This window comes from Sorex araneus, chromosome X, assembly GCF_027595985.1.
Source record: "Sorex araneus isolate mSorAra2 chromosome X, mSorAra2.pri, whole genome shotgun sequence".
Taxonomy (NCBI): domain Eukaryota; kingdom Metazoa; phylum Chordata; class Mammalia; order Eulipotyphla; family Soricidae; genus Sorex; species Sorex araneus.
In genome coordinates, this window is record NC_073313.1 from 265775296 (window position 1) to 265798262 (window position 22967).

General features: G+C 44.0%; 3 protein-coding genes and 2 pseudogenes across 3 annotated transcripts; 3 read left to right on the top strand and 2 right to left on the bottom strand.

Moving 5' to 3' along the window:
* The first annotated feature begins 3877 nt into the window (after positions 1-3877).
* Positions 3878-5850, top strand: LOC101553431 (UDP-glucuronosyltransferase 1A9). Its single transcript, XM_055121283.1, has 2 exons — positions 3878-4759; positions 5794-5850. Exons 1-2 carry the CDS (start codon positions 3905-3907, stop codon positions 5848-5850), a joined length of 912 nt encoding a protein of 303 aa, XP_054977258.1. The 5' UTR covers positions 3878-3904.
* Positions 5851-6480: 630 nt separating this feature from the next.
* LOC129400134 (proline-rich protein 3-like) lies at positions 6481-7009 on the bottom strand (annotated as a pseudogene).
* A 4981-nt stretch (positions 7010-11990) lies between these two features.
* Positions 11991-13929, top strand: LOC129399883 (UDP-glucuronosyltransferase 1A9-like). The gene is made up of 2 exons (XM_055121284.1): positions 11991-12845; positions 13885-13929. The coding sequence occupies exons 1-2, from the start codon at positions 11991-11993 to the stop codon at positions 13927-13929; spliced, it is 900 nt and encodes a 299-aa protein (XP_054977259.1).
* A 2690-nt stretch (positions 13930-16619) lies between these two features.
* Positions 16620-17145, bottom strand: LOC129400132 (proline-rich protein 3-like; annotated as a pseudogene).
* A 3110-nt stretch (positions 17146-20255) lies between these two features.
* Positions 20256-22183, top strand: LOC129399884 (UDP-glucuronosyltransferase 1A9-like). The gene is made up of 2 exons (XM_055121285.1): positions 20256-21118; positions 22139-22183. The coding sequence occupies exons 1-2, from the start codon at positions 20264-20266 to the stop codon at positions 22181-22183; spliced, it is 900 nt and encodes a 299-aa protein (XP_054977260.1). The 5' UTR covers positions 20256-20263.
* The last annotated feature ends 784 nt before the right edge of the window (positions 22184-22967 follow it).

Below are 22967 nucleotides of genomic sequence, written 5' to 3' on the forward strand. Positions count from 1 at the left end.
TTCTCTATAAGAAGGGATGGCCTATGGCCGATCCATCTTAGATCAAAGCCATGGTCCCAGGTGCGAGAATCAAACGCTGGTTTTAATGGACTTACCTTAAGGACTAAGGGAAAAACGTCTTTTGGTGTGTTGTTTTGTTTTGGGGCCACACCTGGTGGTTCCTCAGGATTTATTATGGACTCTGCTCAGGGATCAGTCTCAGTGGTGCTGGGGTGAGGGTAGGACGAGCTTGACTGGGGTTGGTGCATGCAGGCAAACACCTGAAGCCCTGTACTATCGCTCTGGCTCCTGTATTCCTTTTTTTTTCTCCTTTTGGGTCACACCCATGGTGCTCTGAGGTTACTCCTGGCTCTGCACTCAGGAATCACTCCTGGCGGTGCTTGGTGGACCAGATGGAATGCTGGGGATTAAACCCAGGTCAGCCGAGTGCAAGGCAAATGCCCTACCCACTGTACTATCGCTCCTGCCCTTGTATTCTTTAAAAAAAAAAAAAAAACAAAACCCGTTTTGTTTATTTAAAATAGATTTCAAGGGCTCTGGTATAGCTCAAAGGGCCAGTGCATATGCTTTGCATGTTTGCTTGCATTGGAGGCCCGTCAACGGGCAGCTCTGTGAAGCCCTGTTGGAAGATGAGATGGAAGTGGCTGCAGAGAAAGCCACTGGAGAAAGGCTCCATTTTTACCCCAAGATTACTCACACGGGGCTGGAGCAATAGCACAGCGGGTAGGGCATTTGCCTTGCATGTGGCCGACCTGGGTTCGGTTCCCAGCATCCCATATGGTCCACCAAGCACTGTGGGGTACAGTTACAAACTTATGGACTTTCGTGTTTGCATTACAGTCATACAATGACCGTTTAGCCATCCCTCCACCAGTGCCCATTATCCCCCACCAATGGTCCCAGCATCCCTCCCCCCAAAACCCCCTGCCAACCACCCATCTCGCCTCAGCTGCAGGGCATTCCCTTTAATTCTCTCTCCTCTTGGGTATTGTGGTTTGCGATAGAGGTATTGAGCAGCCATCATGTTAGATCTATAGTCTACTTCCGGCACGCATCTTTCAACCTGAATGAGTCCTCCTAACATCCTTTACGTGGTGTCCCCTTCTCTATCTGAGCTGCATTTCCCCCCCAGCATGTGAGGCCAGTTTCCAAGCCATGGAGCAGATCTCCTCCTAGTTCATATTTCTACTACTCTTGGGTGTTAGTCTCCCATTCTGTTACTTTATATCCACAGAGGAGTGCAATCTTTCTGTCTGTCCCTTTCTTTCTGACTCATTTCACTTAACATGATACTTTCCATGTTGATTCACTTATATGCAAATTTTATGACTTCATCTTTTTGAACAGCTGAATAGTATTCCATTTGTAGATGTACCAAAGTTTCTGTAACCAGTCAAGTGTTCTTGGGCATTCGGTTGTTTATTTTTTTGTCTTTTTTTGCCTTTTGGGTCAAACCTGGCGATGTACAGGGGTTACTCCCAGCTCTATACTCATGAATTACCCCGGCGGTGCTCAGGGGACCATATGGGATGCTGGGAATCAAACCTGGGTCGGCCGTGTGCAAGGCAAATGCCCACCCTGCTGTGCTATCCCTCCAGCCCGGGGGCACTCGGGTTTTTCCCCCCGATTTTGGCTATTGTAAATAGTGTGGCAATGAACATACAATGCAGATGTCATTTCTACTATACTTTTTTTTTTGCCTCTCCGAGATCTATTCCCAGGAGTGGTATTGCTGGGTCAAATGGGAGCTCAATTTCTAATTTTTTGAGAATCGTCCATTCTGTTCTCCAAAAGGGCTGAACCAGTCGGCATTCCTACCAGCAGTGAAGGACAGTCCGTTTCTCCCCACATCTGTGCCAACACCGGTTGCTTTTGTTCTTTTGGATGTGGGCCAGTCTCTGTGGTGTGAGATGATATCTCATTGTTGTTTTGATCTACATCTCCCTGATGATTAATGGTGTAGAAAATGCTCTATTTATTGAGCCATTGATTAAGCTGATTGAATTGGGCATTAACTCCACATTACTTTTTTAAAAAAATCTTTAAATTTTATAAGTTAGTTTTCTCTGCAGAGAGTCTCTTGCCTGCGCGCCTGGCTGTCTTCCCCAGGGCCTCCTCAAGGGGATGGGTTCCAGCTTCCCTCCCTGCCCGAGCAGAGGTCCCAGCGGCCGAAGACCTCAGAAGCCTAGCCACAGCCATGCTCAAGGCAGAGCCAAGAGTGACCCCTGTGTATCGCCAGGTGTGACCCAAAAAGCAAAAAAAAAAAAGGTCACTCTCCACACGTTCAGATGAGCCTCACGCATGAAGGTACCAGCAGAGGATCTCAGGTGTGTGGGACCCGGGGCTGAGACCCCCAAGCCTGCTCAGATCAGGACTGGGCCTCCTCCTCCCAGATTTCCCATTTCCCAGTAGCAAGGCGATCACACCCAGGGACTGCCCCCTGTGCTGTGTAATCCCGTCAATGGCCAGCATCCAGAGACTTAAAAGCAAGCTCCCGGAATCATGTGGCCGCAGCATGATATCTTAGCCTACTTCTCCCCCTGGGAGAACCTGGCAAACTACCAGGAGTTTCCTGCCCACATGGGAGAGCCTTGCAAAGTCACCATGGTGTGTTAATATGCCAAAACCAGTAACAAGATGGGTCTCATTCCCCTGACCCTGAAAGAGCCTGCAATATGGCATCATTGGGAAGGACAAGTAGAGAGAGGCTTCTAGAATCTCAGGGCTTGGACGAATGGAGACATTTCTGACACCGATCGAGAAATTCAATGATCAACGGGATGATGATGATGATGATGATGATGATAAGCTAGTTCACAATGTCTGATTAAACTCGATATTTAAACGCCAATCCCACCACAATTACACCTTCCCTCCACCAAATTCAGGATGTTTCCATCCCAAACCCCAATTGTAGTCACAAAACAAACCGAAGTAATATATTTTGTATTGTCTGTTATGAAGAACTGCCACCCCCACACAACCCCCTACCTCTGTGGCAGGCACATACCTTCTTATTTCCATTCTTACTCTACTATATTGGCATTAGTTTTTGCAACACAGATACTGAGAGGCCATCATGTATGATCCTTTGTCTAGTTTCAGCACACACCTCCCATCCCGAATGATCCTTCCCACCAACATTGACTTAGTGGTCCCTTCTCTAGCCCAACTGCCTTCTCCCCTGAGGCAATCTTAGTTTAGATTTCTTTTATCCTGTTTATTCAATTATGGCTCTGACTAGACTTCCCAAACTGTGTATAAAAGTACTGGCAGGTGCTTCTGACCAGCCCTGGGCCGGATAGCACCTTGTGTGCATCACAGATATGGAAGGAAACAATTCAAGCCAATGAGTCAGCTCATCACCAAGCCAGGATGGTTTGCTGATCCTGTTTTAGCCTCTCCTGGACTCAGAGTTTGGAATGATTCAACACGAGCAGTAAGCCCGGTGAAGGGCAATTTTCTTCCTCATCTTAACAGTACTAAAGGGCTTCAAGACTTCAGATGAAACATGAAATATGAATGACTTCTACATCTGGGCAATCTGTGATCATTTCAGTATAAGTCAAAAATATTTTGGGTTTTTTGAAAAAACTATCAGGTTAATTAAACTGACTTTCCAGTGGTGTCTCTGAGTTCTTTGGGGTCTCGAACATTGCTTAATAGTTCAGCGCAAAGAGGGCATAGAGTCCAGAACATGATCTTTGACCAATCAGAGCGGAAACTCGTTTAATCAGGGACATGCAAACAGAAATCAGAGCATGTTAATCTTTCTATAATTTATAATCTCTTCATTGAGTGCATGAGTGCACGCCCTCTCCTGGGCAGGACCTGTGCCCAGGTTTCTTCTACAAACTGTGACAAGCTCGGAATCAGCAGCTCCCTGCTCTGGCTGTGTTTCCCGATGGCTCCCACGGTGTTGGCCGCTCTCCTTCCCCTGAGTGTCTGTCTCCTGCTGGTACCCGGCCCCACCGAGGCGGGCAGGCTGCTGGTGGTGCCCATGGATGGCAGCCACTGGTTCACCATGAGGCCAGTGGTGGAGCAGCTGATCCACAGAGGGCACGAGTTAGTGGTGGTCATGCCAGAGGTGAGTTGGCAGCTGAAGAAATCTTTGAATTTTACAGCCAAAACCTACAAGCTCTCTTACTCTCTGGAAGATTTGAATCATGAATTCAAGGTTTTTGCTGACCATCAGTGGAAAATTCGGGAAAAGAATTTGCTTTCTCTTTTGATGGGCTCATCCAGCAAAATTTTTGATTACTTTTTCTCACACTGTAAGAGCGTGTTCGACGACAGGAAGCTAGTGAGATACTTGGAAGAGACTTCTTTCGACGCGGTGTTCCTAGATCCTTTTGACATGTGTGGTCTGATTATAGCCAAGTACCTGTCTCTCCCTTCTGTGATCTTCACCAGAGGGATGTTTTGCCATTATCAGGATGAAGGGACTCAGTGCCCAAGTCCCCTGTCTTATGTCCCGAGAGGACTCTTAGCTTTCTCGGACACCATGACTTTCTGGGAGCGAGTGCGGAACCTCCTCTTCCATGTAGAAGAACATTTATTTTGCCACCATTTTCTGAAAGTGGCTACAGATATTGCCTCTGAGATTTTGCAGACCACCATCACCCCCTATGACCTCTATAGTCATACGTCCATCTGGTTGTTGCGGACTGATTTTGTGTTGGACTATCCCAGGCCCGTGATGCCCAACATGGTCTTCATCGGAGGCATCAACTGCCATGCTGGAAAGCCCCTGACAGAGGTAAGCCCCCGCCTGAGCAGAGCAGGGAGAATCCGGCCATTCATGCTGCACTTCTCTCTCTAAGTGATGAAATTTTCTGTGATTATTTAATTGTACATGTGAAAAATGTGAAATTGCTATTCTGATCATATAGCTGTATTGTAGAGTTGGTTTATAGATCAGTCATAAAGTCTTTTTTCAAATCCTATGTTTTGTAAAGTACTGAAAACCCTTGTCAACAGTGAAATTCCCTGAACTGGAACTTTCTGGCTCTCATTACGGAACTGCATTCAGAGTGTGATTTGTGTTGCATCAAAAAAATTGCACGATGTCCTCTGTTTTCGATGACTAGGATTAATTTCACTACCCCATCCTACTAAGTATTTATACTTTTATACTTTTTTGTATTTCTTCAAAGTGCAGCAACTTCCTTCAGGACCATATAACAGGAAATGTGGGTGTATGCTAAACATGAGACATCTTTCTGAATTGATCATGTCAAGATTTATCAGTTTTGAAACTAATCAGTTTCAATAAATTGATCTAGCCGATGTTCAAACCCTCATTTATTATACTGGCAACCAAAATATTCGAAATCATTGTGTCTCCGAAGCCCATTGAAAAGTAGAGAGAAGCTCCTAAAATTCATGGTTATGCCAAAGGGCATGAATATATTTTACAGAAATCCCTGTAAAATTTAAAAAGATAGAAAGTATGATAATAAAATTCATATACAAAAAAACCACTTCTGTATCAGAGGAGAATGTGGCTTGGAAATTCTTGTGGATTAATTTCAGACCCCGTGTTAAACCTAAAGGGAGCTATTAGTTTTGGGTCTCAGGAATCACAATAATGAGTTTTAGAGATCACTATTTCCAACAGTACCACTCCCTGATCCGGAAGTACCAGGTATACAATAACAATCCCCTTTCTTTGATACCTAGAAGAAGATTTCTGTGAACTGATTCCTGTGGCCGGACTGAGAGTTGAAAATTATTGGTCTGTGTTTTCTTCTGTTTTCCTGAGTTTTGACCTAATGTTAATTTTCTCTTCAGAATTTCACCCAGGCTGCAAATGTTCTGCAGCTATCCTTTTTCCTGAAACTCTTTTAGACGTAAACTTGGGAATTTGTCCTTGGTTTGCATAACCTATCCAATTTTGAGAAGTTTCAGTTATGTACTCAGTGGAATTTGGCTTAATGGCAGTTTATATTTTAATTGTGATTACAGCTGAGGAAGTTCCCATGGTGTTGAATTTATAGTGTTGGAAAGCTACAGTTTATCTGTTTTGGATGCTAAATAAAATCAGTCAGTAAGTTCAAGATAATCACTGCATGGTGTTTCTCCTACATGGGACAGAGAGAAAATAAAAAAACTTGCAAAATAAAAAAGCGCAAAAGTATGGGCTAGGCTGGACGAAAACTGTGGAATAAGTGTTGCCTTGACCAACTTGACCTTGACCAACCAATCCCATGAGCATTATTTCCTCTCTTTTTATGACAGTGTTGTGTTCCATTGGGGAAAACCACAGATGGGGTCCCCTGGCGAGTCTCTCAAGGCTGGATCAGACGAGCAGTGTACCAGTGATAAAACAAATGGACCCCAGTTGGTGGACTGGGGTGGTTGTCACTGATTGAGGGTGGCAGGTGAAACAGCCTCACACTAGCCGTCACAGGGTCACAGGGAAATATATGCCCGCCAGGTCACAGAGGGCTCCTTCCCGCCTGTATGGAAGGTGCAGTCTCAAAGAGGAGGTCCATTGATGCCTGGGTGGTAGAAGGCACATAGGTCCTCGTAACGGCAATGGCCCTCTTTGGCAAAGTGCCAGCAGACCGAAAGGCTGGATTTGTCTTCCATAACTTGAGGTCCAAACTTAGGCAGGCAGGTATTCTTGATAGGAGACCAACTTTTGAGCCTTTGAGGGTTTCTCTGCTCTTTGTGAAAGCCACCCCAGGAGGGACCCTCATGGCCTGGTCCAGGAAAAGGAGGTTCAGCATTGACTCCCCACCAACCACGGCCATATGGGGTAGACCTGGAACCTAGGGCCCCTCGAATTGGGCTCCTGCCTGTGGGGGAGGGGAGGTGGGAGACTCAGCAGTGGTGGAATTCTTGGTCCTCTCGGTTCTGGAGGACCTCTATGAAGAGGGATGAGACTTCCATCTTCCTGTCTCCAGGCTCCTCCTGTCTGGCATTGGGGCTGTTGATGCGGGGGCTGTAGCTGAATCTGCTTCTTTCGCTGCGGCATTGTGGTTGCAGCAATGGCTGCCGTGGGATTAGGGTAGGGAGTGTTTTGTGATGTGTGACACGGCCGCTTCTGTGGCCGCACAGTCCACAGTCCAGGAATATGTTTGCTCATATGTGAGACTGAACTCTTCAGAGCGTGGGGAGCGGCCTTGAGCATGGCGGCAGTTGGGTTGTGGAGGTCTGTGGCTGCCGAGTTGGGCCCCTTGGGGCGGGGATGGCTCTCACCCCCTCCTCTGGTATGCCCATGTGAAACAGCCTGGCCCGGAGTCAGGTGGCATGGTTATGGGGGCCTCATGTTATGCTCCCTTCGGGAGAAGCAGCCGTGTGTTCTGGACAGTGGCAGATGATGGGATTATCTGGCACTGGCAGGAGGTGGCTTATGGGCTGACCCCTGTGTCTCCAGAGACTGGGAAAGTGGGCAGAGGATCTCTGCTCCTGGTCCCTTGAGCCCAGAGTCCAAGGCCACAAAGTTCCACATTACCTGGGTGTTGCAACAATGTTGCAGTAAGGTTTAGCTAGACAGTGTGAGGCATTTAAGATATGCACGCAAAAGAAATAAACGTTTTATTGGAGGATCACATAACTGTCTCCAGGGTTTTTTGTGCTGTGGTCTGCCAGAGAGCAGCCTGTTCAGCCCCCATTTATTAACTTGGTTGATGTTTATAACCAATGATATTCAGCCACATAGGCAGAATGTGCAAATTAACTTAGTCAATGGAAACAGTATTAAAGTCAGTTACACACAAGGAAGTACAGTCAGTTAAAGTAACAGAAGAGAAAAACGATATTTACATCCAAGCCTAGCTAGGCCTGATATGATGGTATGTTGTACACCAACACCTCGGTACCGTAAGACTGCACTCATGTGTGATCTTTACTCATTTTGAGTGCATGAGCTTACGTTTAGAATTTATTGTATCCTTCGTTTATAAGTCCAAAGTGATATATTACTGTACTTTTGTCGTGTATTTTCCTAATAATAGGGTTCAGTGAATTGTTCATTGGTCTGTGTTTTTTTTTGGGGGGTGGAGATAGGCGTTTCTAAGTGTTAAGCTCAGTTTCTTATTTATCTATTTTTGGTTTGTTGGTGTGTGTTTTGTATGTGTGTGTGTGTGTGTGCGTGAGCATGCATGTGTATGTATTAGTTCTTTCTTCAGTTTAACTCTGAGTCCTCTTGGAGTGCCAATATCTACTCTAGGGCACCAGGATGCTCTTTGCTTTAGATGGTAATTGGGTTTGTTTGTTGTTGTCACACAAAATCTTTTGAATTTGGAGCAGTTCATTTCTTTAGTGCAGTTCTTTGGTCTTTGTTTTGGGCCAAGCCAGCAATGCTCAGGGGTTATTCCTGGCTCTGTACTCAGGAATTACTCCTGGCGGTGCTTGGAGAACAAAGTGGGATGCCAGGGATGAAACTCGCGTCAGCCACGTGCAAGACAAGTACCCTACTGGCAATACTATTGCTCCGGCCCCTGTTTAGCATAGTTTTTCCTCTATATATCATTTTTTTCCTTTTTTTGCTTTTCGGGTCACACACGGTGGTGCTCAGGGGTTACTCCTGAATGTGCACTCAGGAATTACTCCTGGTGGTGATCAGGGACCAAACGGGATGCTGAAGATCGAACCTGGGTCTGCCGCATGCAAGGCCAACGCCCTGCCCACTGTACTATCGCTCCAGCCTCCAGTTTTTCCTATTTTCTGATATTTGAGTGCATTCCAGTTTGCATTTCAATACCATACAGTTTGAAATGCTAGTGTTTTTCTCAGTAGTTCAAAATCAGGAAGCTTATGCGATGATTTTCTTCTATCTCAGGATTGCTTTTGCTATTTGGGGTCCTTCTTGATTGTAATTGTTCATTCAATTTCTTTGAAAGCACAATGTGTTGGAATATAGCTCTAAACATTTCGGTTTAACATTGGTTTGTCTTTTCTCCCTGGCTACACGAGGCTTAGGTTTATTGGGTTACACCCATTAAAATGCTCTTGAGACACTCCAATTCCTCTGTGTTTAATGGAATATAGCTCTAGATATTTCAGGGTTAACTTCAGTATTTTTTTTCTCCCTGGCCGCAGGGAGTAGTTTCAATTTATTGGATTACACCCATCATAGTACTCCTGAGGCACTCCCATTCCTCTGTACTTATCTGTAACCTCTTCTCCTGTGCTCTGTTGGAACCGGTCAAGCACCTTTTCCCCCTAATCAGCCTCTGTTGACTTGTAAGGTCAGGACTTACAAGGACACTGGATTTGTATTTGTAAGTGTAATATTGCTCTTCTCTTGTCCTTATGTCCTTTCTCTAGTTACTTTAGAGCAATGTCCTTTTTGTATAGACACAGGAAGACAGTTAATGCCATGCTTTTGTAACTTGGGAGTTAATTGACTCTGAATAATATTCACTTCTGGGCATCTGTTTTTTCGATGTAAGCCTCACTTACCCTTTGTTCCTAGCATTTTGAGGAGGGACTGGATGGACCCAGGGCAAGCTGTGACCTACCCTGGCATCCAAACGGGCCAGGCCAAGCATCATAATACTTAACTGTAAGTTAAGAGCAGGGTCATGGACAAATTCTGTCATGATCCAAGAGTAACAATGGGATTAGGACCCACTAGGCTTAGGAAAGACTCATCTGGCCGGAGCACTGTATTCTGAGATCTATAGCAAGATGCCCCCAGGAGAGCCAAAGTTAATGTATCACTTCCTGTGTCCATACAAAATAACTAAGATGATTAAGCAGAAGAATTAAGATGAATGTTTCAGTGGTTGTTGGACTACAGAAAGAAGAAACGCACCCCTAGATGGTATTTTGTCCAAGGCGGGTCATCTTGCTGGATGAGAATCTGTCCTAGGAGAAGCTTTCCCTGAGGAAAGGACTTTGCATCTGTTTTTTTTGTATGACCACACTTAGGTGTTGCTGCTACCCCCAGTGCTTGGACTTAGACGAGACTTAGTGTGGAGAGACTAGCCTAGAAGACAGGAGGAGACGGGAATGAGGGGCAGTGTGAGACTGGAATGGGGCGCTTAGTGAGACTGGAACAGGCGCTCGGGGAGAACAGAATAAACGGCAACTGATCACCAACCAGACTTGCAGCCCTGTTTCCTCTTTCACCTGTCCCATTGCCACTGGCCATCGGGATTGGGGAAGCAGCCCGAGACCACTGAATGTAGGCAGCAAGAGAGTGCCACAGTTTTGTATTCATTTTGTGATTACACGTTTTCTGCTTACAAAAAGGATTCAGTGAATCAGTAGATGGCTTTAACTGAGATGCTATTTTAATCCTGTTCATTCTTTCAAGCAATGAATACCTGACATTTTCTATTTATATGTCTTCTCTGCCCTACCCGTCTACATGATGTGTTAGTTTTTAGTGCACAAATCTTTCATCTCTTTTTTCTGGTTTGTGCTTAGATTTTCTTTGATCTCTCTCTGGAATGATTGTAAACGGTATTGTGGTTGTCGGATTTGTTATTTTACTTTCTTCTGTCTCATTGTTTATATGTGGAGATGCAATCAAAGTTTTATTTTAGAATCTTTTATTTTCTTACTTTTTGGGTCACACCCATTATCACTCAGGGGTTACTCCTTGCTTGCACTCAGGAATTACCCATGGCAGTGCTGGGTGGACATATGGGATGTCGTGGATCAAACCCGGGTCGGCCACATGCAAGGCAAATGCCCTTCCTGCTGTACAATGGCTCTGGTCCTGCAACCAATTTTTATGTATTAATTTAATATCATCATTTTGTTGAAATCAGTAGTTAATCTAGTAGTTTTTTATGGACATAGGGTTTTCTATTTACATAATCATGTCATCTTCCAAACCTGTAGTTTTCATTTTTCAGTTTGGAATCTCTTCTTTTTGATTCACAAATTCAGTTTTTATATTTACTAACATATTTTGACTTTTATAATTTCATTGAAAGTTCCTTTTCAAAATTTAATTTAACTTTCTAGTTGAATCACTGCGAGATACAGCTAAAAAACTTTCATGACTGAATTTCAGTCATACAGTGATGGAACACCCAGTATGCATTTTCCACAACTAGTGTCCAAGTGTTCCTCCCTCCCACCACGACCCACCCCTACCTCTGTGGCAGGCACATTCCTTCTTACTTTCATTCTTACCCTCCCTATAATTGGGCAGTATTTTTTTGCATCACAGATACTAGGGGCCATCATGTGTGATCCTTTGTCTAGTTTCAGCACACACCTCCCATCCCGAATGATCTTTCCCACCAACATTGACTTAGTGGTCCCTTCTCTAGCCCAACTACCTTCTCCACTGGATGCAGTGTTAGTTTGGATTTCTTTTATCCTGTTTATTCTATAGTGGTTCTGACTAGACTTCCCAAACCGTGTATAAAAGTATTGGCAGGTGTTTCTGACAAGCCCTGGGCCGGTGAGCACCTTGTGTGCATTACAGGTATGGAAGGAAACAATTCAGGCGATGAGTCAGCTCATCACCTGGCCAGGACGGCCATAGAGAGGCTTTGCTGATCCTGTTTTAGCTTCTCCTGGATTCAGAGTTTGGAATGAGCCAACAGGAGCAGTAAGCCAGTGAAGGGATATTTTCTTCCTCATCTCGCCAGTGCTAACGGGCTCCAAGGCTGTAGATGAAACATGAAGTATGAATGCCTTCTACATCTGGGCAATCTGTGACCGTCTGATGATAAATCCAAACATTGTTGCGGGTTATTTTGAAACTATCAGGTTAATTAAACTGACTTTCCAGTGGTGTCTCTGAGTTCTTGGGGTCTCGAACATTGCTTAATAGTTCAGCGCAAAGAGGGCATGGAGTCCAGAACATGATCTTTGACCAATCAGAGTGGAAACTCATTTAATCAGGGACATGCAAACAGAAATCAAAGCATGTTAATCTTTCTATAATTTATAATCTCTTCATTGAGTGCATGAGTTCACGCCCTCACCTGGGCAGGACCTGTGCCTGGGTTTCTTAAACAAACTGTGACAAGCTCAGAATCGGCAGCTCCCTGCTCTGGCTGCGTTTCCCGATGGCTCCCACGGTGTTGGCCGCTCTCCTTCCCCTGAGTGTCTGTCTCCTGCTGGTACCCGGCCCCACCGAGGCGGGCAGGCTGCTGGTGGTGCCCATGGATGGCAGCCACTGGTTCACCATGAGGTCAGTGGTGGAGCAGCTGATCCATAGAGGGCACGAGTTAGTGGTGGTCATGCCAGAGGTGAGTTGGCATCTGAAGAAATCTTTGAATTTTACAGCCAAAACCTACTCGCTCTCTTACTCTCTGGAGGATTTGAATCATGAATTCAAGATTTTTGCTGACCATCAGTGGAAAATTCGGGGAAAGAGTTTGCTTTCTTTTTTTACGGGCTCGTCCAGCAAAATTTTTGATTACTTTTTCTCACACTGTAAGAGTGTGTTCGACGACAGGAAGCTAGTGAGATACTTGGAAGAGACTTCTTTCGACGCGGTGTTCTTAGATCCTTTTGACATGTGTGGTCTGATTATAGCCAAGTACCTGTCTCTCCCTTCTGTGGTCTTCACTAGGGGAGGATTTTGCCATTATCTGGATGAAGGGACTCAGTGCCCGAGTCCCCTGTCTTATGTCCCGAGAGGACTCTTAGGTTTCTCGGACACCATGACTTTCTGGGAGCGAGTGCGGAACCTCATCTTTCACGTAGAAGAACATTTATTTTGCCACCATTTTCTGAAAGTGGCTACAGATGTAGCCTCTGAGATTTTGCAGACCACCATCACCCCCTATGACCTCCACAGCCACGTGTCCATCTGGCTGTTACGGACTGATTTTGTGTTGGACTATCCCAAACCTGTGATGCCCAACATGGTCTTCATTGGAGGCATCAACTGCCATGCGGGAAAGCCCCTGACAGAGGTAAGTCCCCCGCCTGAGCAGAGGAGGGAGAATCCGGCCATCCATGCTGCACTTCTCTCTCTAAGTGATGGAATTGTCTGTGATCATTTAATTGTACATGTGAAAAATGTGAAATTGCTATTCTGGTTATATAGCTGTACTGTAGAGTTGGTTTATAGATCAGTCACAAAGTCTTTTTTCAAATCCTATGTTTTGTAAAGTACTGAGACCATTATGAACAGTGAAATTCCCTGAACTGGAACTTCCTGGCTCTCATTATGGAACTGCATTCAGAGTGTGATTTGTGTTACATCGAAAAAATTGCACAGTGTTCTCTGTTTTCGATGACTAGAATTAATTTCACTAACCTGTCCTGCTAGGTATTTATACTTTTATACTTTTTTGTATTTCTTCAAAGTGCAGCAACTTCCTTCAGGACCATATAGCAGGAAGAGTGGGTGTATGATAAACATAAGACATCTTTCTGAATTGATCATGTCAAGATTTATCAGTTTTGAAAGTAATCAGTTTCAATAAATTGATCTAGTTGATGTTCAAACCCTCATTTATTATACCGGCAACCAAAATATTTGAAATCATTGTGTCTCCGAAGCCCACTGAAAGGTAGAGAGAAGCTACTCAAATTCATGATTACGCCAAATCGCATGAATATAGTTTACAGTAATCCCTGTAAAATTTAAAGAGATAGAAAGGATGATAATCAAATTCCTATACAAAAAAAAAAAACCACTTCCGTATCAGAGGAGAATGCCGCTTGGAAATTCTTGTGGATTAATTTCAGACCCCGTGTTAAACCTAAAGGGAGCTATTAGCTTTGGGTCTCTGGAATCACAATAATGAGTTTAAGAAATCACTATTTCCAACAGTAGCATTCCCTGATCCGGAAGTACCAGGTATACAATAACAATCCCCTTTCTTTGATACCTAGAAGTAGATTTCTGTGAATTGATTCCTGTGGCCGGACTGAGAGTTGAAAATTATTGGTCTGTGTTTTCTTCTGTTTTCCTGGGTTTTGACCTAATGTTAATTTTCTCTTCAGAATTTCACCCAGGCTGCAAATGCTCTGCAGCTATCTTTTTCCTGAGACTCCTTTAGACGTAAACTTGGGAATTTGTCTCTGGTTTGCATAACCTATCCAATTTTGAGAAGTTTCAGTTATGTACTTTGTGGAATTGGGTTTAATGGTGGTTTATGTTTTAAGTGTGATTACAGCTGAGGAAGTTCCCATGGTGTTGAATTTATAGTGTTGGTAAGCTACAGGTTATCTGTTTTGGATGTTAAATGGTATCAGTCAGTAAGTTCAAAATAATCACTGCATGGCGTTTCTCCTACATGGGACAGAGGGAAAATAAAGAAATTTGCAAAATAAAAAAGCGCAAAACTATAGGCTAGGCTGAACAAAAACTGTGAAGTGTTGCCTTGACCAACTTTCGATTGATCCCATGATCATGATTTTCTCTCTTTTTATGACAGTGTTGTGTTCCGTTGGGGAAAACCACAGAATAACTTTCATAAATATTTCGTTGTTGTTGTTAGTGAACATGGTTTACAAGAGAAAATTCTCTACAGCTGCTTTATCCATCATCAATCCAAGAACATTTCCATCGAGTCTGTGTTTTGTGTATTGTGATGTATGCTGCTATGAACAACTGTATGCAGATACGCGATAGAAATGATATTTTTCATCTCCTGCCCATAAATGTCTAGTAATGGCATTCTGGGATCATATGGTATTTTATCTCTTTTTGGTGGGGATGTCACTCAGCGGGGCTTGATGGCTATTTCTGGCTCAGTGTTGCTCCCGGCAGTGCTCAGTGGGTCAGGGAAGACCGGAATGAACCCAGGGCTCCCTCGTACCAAGTCTTTGCTCCAGTCTGTTGAGTGTGTCCAGTTCCTTTTAGGTTCATTGATAAGGAGCCTCCATGCTATTTCCAGAGTTTGTACCTCTTTACTCCTTTCGAATGCATTAGTTTACATTTTGAATTTATTGTATATATTTATAAATAGAAGGTGAAATTGTACTTTTGTGATATATTTTTCTAATAGTTGGGGCCTGTGCATTGTTCATTTTGTGTGTCTTTTTTTTTTGGAGATGGGCGTTTTGGAATGTTTAGTTCATATACTTATTTTTTACTCACTTTTTTGTTTGTTATTCATTAGATCTTTTTTCACTTTAACTGTGAGACCCCATACGACTCTTGAAGTGCCAAAGTCTTCTCCTTTTTAAATTTTTCTTTTGGTCATTTTTATTTTTGCTTTTTTTGAGGGAGTCACATCTGGTGTTGCAAAGGGGTCACTCCTGGCTCATGCACTCAGGAATTACTCTTGGAAGTGCTTGGAGACCATATGGGATGCTGTGAATCCAACCCAGGTTCGCTGCATGCAAGGAAAATGCCCTACCCACTGTACTATCGCTCCAGTCCATCTTTTAAAATTTTAATAAAATTGTTAAAAATAAATTTGTTCTCAATAACTATATACATTTAATATTCCAAAACCAATTCCACTGCCATTACACCTTTCCACCATCAATATTTTGAATTTTCCCCACCACTACCCAGGGCTTCCCCAATAGAAGTCCCTAAATAATTAATTTTGTATTGTTAGTTATTAATAATTTTCAAAAATGATCAAATAATTTCCTTAGAATAAACTGTGTGAAGATTGTTGTATCTCAGTCTGGAAGCATTAAGCCCGTGCATATGAGATTTACTAGCATACTTCTACGCATTGATAAATGGACATCAGTTGCTTTCTACTTTACACCCCACCCAATGCGCTGTGCTACTGGTACATCAATGGTGTAGAGTATGAGATGTTGCTCTAGGAATTCTCACGTTTCACTCAGAGTGATACAGCTCAAGTTTAATTTTCAACTGTATGGCGACTTTGGGGTCCAGAGTCATCTCTACAGTTTATTGATCTCTTCCAAGATTTCTTTGTGAGTCTCTGGATTATGGCTGTTAATGAGCTATCATGGTGCCAGAGGCAGTTTTTTGACGTGTCTGCCATGCATCCAGAAGAACAGGGATATGTGGGGAGGTTACCCATCCTGACTCTGAAAGCCTGGCGATTTCAGTCACAAAACCCTGCATACCTATGCTTTTCAGCAGTTTCACTCATGGATGAGACTCGTCTGAGTCTGTGGATATTGGCTGTGAGCATGATGGCAATTGATTCACAGAGTTTCACAAAGCACAGTGATCACAGACCACAGTGGTAGGGAATCATGCTACTGACAACAAAACTGCAAAATCCGAAAGTGGGGAAAACTGATCTACCAGGGAGTGACTCTGTCCCAGTCAGCCAGACTTGCCCTAGGCGAGATAACCTGGTGAGTTCACAGAGCACTTGAGGACAGTGGGGAGAAGGAGGGTCACATTAAAAGGCCTTTAACAAGCAGCTGGAAGGAGGAAGGGTAAGAAAATGCTCCAGGGCTCTCAGGAATCGAGGGCGATCCTGGGAACCGTGTGGACAGATGTGCAAGAAACAGCACCAAAGAGGTTTCCAGTTCAGCAGGCACTCGGTGATGGGATCCAGGAAGTGGTCGAAGGGAGCAAAGGTGGGGTCCCCTGGCGAGTCTCTCAAGGCTGGATCAGACGAGCAGTGTACCAGTGATAAAACAAATGGACCCCAGTTGGTGGACTGGGGTGGTTGTCACTGATTGAGGGTGGCAGGTGAAACAGCCTCACACTAGCCATCACAGGGTCACGGGGAAATATATGCCCGCCAGGTCACAGTGGGCTCCTTCCCGCCTGTATGGAAGGCGCAGTCTCAAAGAGGAGGTCCATTGATGCCTGGGTGGTAGAAGGCACATAGGTCCTCGTAACGGCAATGGCCCTCTTTGGCAAAGTGCCAGCAGACCGAACGGCCGGATTTGTCTTCCATAACTTGAGGTCCAAACTTAGGCAGGCAGGTATTCTTGATAGGAGACCAACTTTTGAGCCTTTGAGGGTTTCTCTGCTCTTTGTGAAAGCCACCCCAGGAGGGACCCTCATGGCCTGGTCCAGGAAAAGGAGGTTCAGCATTGACTCCCCACCAACCACGGCCACATGGGGTAGACCTGGAACCTAGGGCCTCTCGAATTGGGCTCCTGCCTGTGGGGGAGGGGAGGTGGGAGACTCAGCAGTGGTGGAATTCTTGGTCCTCTCGGTTCTGGAGGACCTCTATGAAGAGAGATGAGACTTCCATCTTCCTGTCTCCAGGCTCCTCCTGTCTGGCATCGGGGCTGTTGATGCGGGGGCTGTAGCTGAATCTGCTTCTTTCGCTGCGGCATTGTGGTTGCAGCAATGGCTGCAGTGGGATTAAGGGTAGGGAGTGTTTTGTGATGTGTGACACGGCCGCTTCTGTGGCCGCACAGTCCACAGTCCAGGAATATGTTTGCTCATATGTGAGACTGAACTCTTCAGAGCGTGGGGAGCGGCCTTGAGCATGGGGGCGGTTGGGTTGTGGAGGTCTTTGGCTGCCCAGTTGGGCCCCTTGGGGTGGGGATGGCTCTCACGCCCCTCCTCTGGTATGCCCATGTGAAACAGCCTGGCCCGGAGTCAGGTGGCATGGTTATGGGGGCCTCATGTTATGCTCCCTTCGGGAGAAGCAGCCGTGTGTTCTGGACAGTGGCAGATGACGGGATTATCTGGCAGTGACAGGAGGTGGCTTATGGGCGTGACCCCTGGGTCGCCAGAGACTGGGAAAGTGGGCAGAGGATCTCTGCTCCTGGTCCCTTGAGCCCAGAGTCCAAGGCCACAAAGTTCCACATTACCTGGGTGTTGCAACAATGTTGCAGTAAGGTTTAGCTAGACAGTGTGAGGCATTTAAGATATGCAAGCAAAAGAAATAAACGTTTTATTGGAGGATCACATAACTGTCTCCGGAGTTTTTTGTGTTGTGGTCTGCCAGAGAGCAACCTGTTCAGCCCCCATTTATTAACTTGGTTGATGTTTATAACCAATGATATTCAGCCACATAGGCAGAATATGCAAATTAACTTAGTCAATGGAAACAGTATTAAAGTCAGTTACACACAAGGAAGTACAGTCAGTTAAAGTAAGAGAAGAGAAAAACGATATTTACATCCAAGCCTAGCTAGGCCTGATATTATGGTATGTTGTACACCAACACCTCGGTACCGTAAGACGGCACTCATGTGTGATCTTTACTCATTTTGAGTGCATGAGCTTACGTTTAGAATTTATTGTATCCTTCGTTTATAAGTCCAAAGTGATATATTACTGTACTTTTGTCGTGTATTTTCCTAATAATAGGGTTCAGTGAATTGTTCATTAGTCTGTGTTTTTTTTTTGGGGGGGTGGAGATAGGCGTTTCTAAGTGTTAAGCTCAGTTACTTATTTATCTATTTTTGGTTTGTTGGTGTGTGTTTTGTGTGTGTGTGTGTGTGTGTGTGTGTGCGCGTGAGCATGCATGTGTATGTATTAGTTCTTTCTTCAGTTTAACTCTGAGTCCTCTTGGAGTGCCAATATCTACTCTAGGGCACCAGGATGCTCTTTGCTTTAGATGGTAATTGGGTTTGTTTGTTGTTGTCACACAAAATCTTTTGAATTTGGAGCAGTTCATTTCTTTAGTGCAGTTCTTTGGTCTTTGTTTTGGGCAGCAAGAGAGTGCCACAGTTTTGTATTCATTTTGTGATTACACGTTTTCTGCTTACAAAAAGGATTCAGTGAATCAGTAGATGGCTTTAACTGAGATGCTATTTTAATCCTGTTCATTCTTTCAAGCAATGAATACCTGACATTTTCTATTTATATGTCTTCTCTGCCCTACCCGTCTACATGATGTGTTAGTTTTTAGTGCACAAATCTTTCATCTCTTTTTTCTGGTTTGTGCTTAGATTTCCTTTGATCTCTCTCTGGAATGATTGTGAACGGTATTGTGGTTGTCGCATTTGTTATTTTACTTTCTTCTGTCTCATTGTTTATATGTGGATATGCAATCAAAGTTTTATTTTAGAATCTTTTTTTTTTCTTACTTTTTGGGTCACACCCATTATCACTCAGGGATTACTCCTCGCTTGCACACTTAATTACCCAAGGCAGTGCTGGGTGGACCATATGGGATGTCGTGGATCAAACCCGGGTCGGCCGCATGGCTCTGGTCCTGCAACCAATTTTTATATATTAATTTAATATCATCATTTTGTTGAAATCAGTAATCTAGTAGTTTTTTTATGGACATAGGGTTTTCTATTTACATAATCATGTCATCTTCCAAACCTGTAGTTTTCATTTTTCAGTTTGGAATCTCTTCTTTTTGATTCACAAATTCAGTTTTTATATTTACTAACATATTTTGACTTTTATAATTTCATTGAAAGTTCCTTTTCAAAATTTAATTTAACTTTTTAGTTGAATCACTGCGAGATACAGCTAAAAAACTTTCATGACTGAATTTCAGTCATACAGTGATGGAACACCCAGTATGCATTTTCCACAACCAGTGTCCCAGTGTTGCTCCCTCCCACCACGACCCACCCCCTACCTCTGTGGCAGGCACATTCCTTCTTACTTTCATTCTTACCCTCCCTATATTTGGGCAGTATTTTTTTGCATCACAGATACTAGGGGCCATCATGTGTGATCCTTTGTCTAGTTTCAGCACACACCTCCCATCCCGAATGATCTTTCCCACCAACATTGACTTAGTGGTCCCTTCTCTAGCCCAACTACCTTCTCCACTGGATGCAGTGTTAGTTTGGATTTCTTTTATCCTGTTTATTCTATAGTGGTTCTGACTAGACTTCCCAAACCGTGTATAAAAGTATTGGCAGGTGTTTCTGACAAGCCCTGGGCCGGTGAGCATCTTGTGTGCATTACAGGTATGGAAGGAAACAATTCAGGCGATGAGTCAGCTAATCACCTGGCCAGGACGGCCATAGAGAGGCTTTGCTGATCCTGTTTTAGCTTCTCCTGGATTCAGAGTTTGGAATGAGCCAACAGGAGCAGTAAGCCAGTGAAGGGATATTTTCTTCCTCATCTCGCCAGTGCTAACGGGCTCCAAGGCTGTAGATGAAACATGAAGTATGAATGACTTCTACATCTGGGCAATCTGTGACCGTCTGATGATAAAGCCAAACATTGTTGCTGGTTGTTTTGAAACTATCAGGTTAATTAAACTGACTTTCCAGTGGTGTCTCTGAGTTCTTGGGGTCTCGAACATTGCTTAATAGTTCAGCGCAAAGAGGGCATAGAGTCCAGAACATGATCTTTGACCAATCAGAGTGGAAACTCGTTTAATCAGGGACATGCAAACAGAAATCAAAGCATGTTAATCTTTCTATAATTTATAATCTCTTCATTGAGTGCATGAGTTCACGCCCTCACCTGGGCAGGACCTGTGCCTGGGTTTCTTAAACAAACTGTGACAAGCTCAGAATCGGCAGCTCCCTGCTCTGGCTGTGTTTCCCGATGGCTCCCACGGTGTTGGCCGCTCTCCTTCCCCTGAGTGTCTGTCTCCTGCTGGTACCCGGCCCCACCGAGGCGGGCAGGCTGCTGGTGGTGCCCATGGATGGCAGCCACTGGTTCACCATGAGGTCAGTGGTGGAGCAGCTGATCCACAGAGGGCACGAGTTAGTGGTGGTCATGCCAGAGGTGAGTTGGCATCTGAAGAAATCTTTGAATTTTACGGCCAAAACCTACTCGCTCTCTTACTCTCTGGAGGATTTGAATCATGAATTCAAGATTTTTGCTGACCATCAGTGGAAAATTCGGGGAAAGAGTTTGCTTTCTTTTTTTACGGGCTCGTCCAGCAAAATTTTTGATTACTTTTTCTCACACTGTAAGAGCGTGTTCGATGACAGGAAGCTGGTGAGGTACTTGGAAGAGACTTCTTTCGACGCGGTGTTCCTAGATCCTTTTGACATGTGTGGTCTGATTATAGCCAAGTACCTGTCTCTCCCTTCTGTGGTCTTCACCAGGGGAGGATTTTGCCATTATCTGGATGAAGGGACTCAGTGCCCGAGTCCCCTGTCTTATGTCCCGAGAGGACTCTTAGCTTTCTCGGACACCATGACTTTCTGGGAGCGAGTGCGGAACCTCATCTTTCACGTAGAAGAACATTTATTTTGCCACCATTTTCTGAAAGTGGCTACAGATGTTGCCTCTGAGATTTTGCAGACCACCATCACCCCCTATGACCTCCACAGCCCCGTGTCCATCTGGCTGTTACGGACTGATTTTGTGTTGGACTATCCCAGGCCCGTGATGCCCAACATGGTCTTCATTGGAGGCATCAACTGCCATGCGGGAAAGCCCCTGACAGAGGTAAGTCCCCTGCCTGAGCAGAGCAGGGAGAATCCGGCCATCCATGCTGCACTTCTCTCTCTAAGTGATGGAATTGTCTGTGATCGTTTAATTGTACATGTGAAAAATGTGAAATTGCTATTCTGGTTATATAGCTGTACTGTAGAGTTGGTTTATAGATCAGTCACAAAGTCTTTTTTCAAATCCTATGTTTTGTAAAGTACTGAGACCATTATGAACAGTGAAATTCCCTGAACTGGAACTTCCTGGCTCTCATTATGGAACTGCATTCAGAGTGTGATTTGTGTTACATCGAAAAAATTGCACAGTGTTCTCTGTTTTCGATGACTAGAATTAATTTCACTAACCTGTCCTGCTAGGTTTTTTGTATTTCTTCAAAGTGCAGCAACTTCCTTCAGGACCATATAGCAGGAAGAGTGGGTGTATGCTAAACATAAGACATCTTTCTGAATTGATCATGTCAAGATTTATCAGTTTTGAAAGTAATCAGTTTCAATAAATTGATCTAGTTGATGTTCAAACCCTCATTTATTATGCCGGCAACCAAAATATTTGAAATCATTGTGTCTCCGAAGCCCACTGAAAGGTAGAGAGAAGCTACTCAAATTCATGATTACGCCAAATGGCATGAATATAGTTTACAGTAATCCCTGTAAAATTTAAAGAGATAGAAAGGATGATAATAAAATTCCTATACAAAAAAAAAACCACTTCCGTATCAGAGGAGAATGCCGCTTGGAAATTCTTGTGGATTAATTTCAGACCCCGTGTTAAACCTAAAGGGAGCTATTAGCTTTGGGTCTCTGGAATCACAATAATGAGTTTAAGAAATCACTATTTCCAACAGTAGCATTCCCTGATCCGGAAGTACCAGGTATACAATAACAATCCCCTTTCTTTGATACCTAGAAGTAGATTTCTGTGAATTGATTCCTGTGGCCGGACTGAGAGTTGAAAATTATTGGTCTGTGTTTTCTTCTGTTTTCCTGGGTTTTGACCTAATGTTAATTTTCTCTTCAGAATTTCACCCAGGCTGCAAATGCTCTGCAGCTATCTTTTTCCTGAGACTCCTTTAGACGTAAACTTGGGAATTTGTCTTTGGTTTGCATAACCTATCCAATTTTGAGAAGTTTCAGTTATGTACTTTGTGGAATTGGGTTTAATGGTGGTTTATGTTTTAAGTGTGATTACAGCTGAGGAAGTTCCCATGGTGTTGAATTTATAGTGTTGGTAAGCTACAGGTTATCTGTTTTGGATGTTAAATGGTATCAGTCAGTAAGTTCAAAATAATCACTGCATGGCGTTTCTCCTACATGGGACAGAGGGAAAATAAAGAAACTTGCAAAATAAAAAAGCGCAAAACTATAGGCTAGGCTGAACAAAAACTGTGAAGTGTTGCCTTGACCAACTTTCGATTGATCCCATGATCATGATTTTCTCTCTTTTTATGACAGTGTTGTGTTCCGTTGGGGAAAACCACAGAATAACTTTCATAAATATTTCGTTGTTGTTGTTAGTGAACATGGTTTACAAGAGAAAATTCTCTACAGCTGCTTTATCCATCATCAATCCAAGAACATTTCCATCGAGTCTGTGTTTTGTGTATTGTGATGTATGCTGCTATGAACAACTGTATGCAGATACGCGATAGAAATGATATTTTTCATCTCCTGCCCATAAATGTCTAGTAATGGCATTCTGGGATCATATGGTATTTTATCTCTTTTTGGTGGGGAGGTCACTCAGCGGGGCTTGATGGCTATTTCTGGCTCAGTGTTGCTCCCGGCAGTGCTCAGTGGGTCAGGGAAGACCGGAATGAACCCAGGGCTCCCTCGTACCAAGTCTTTGC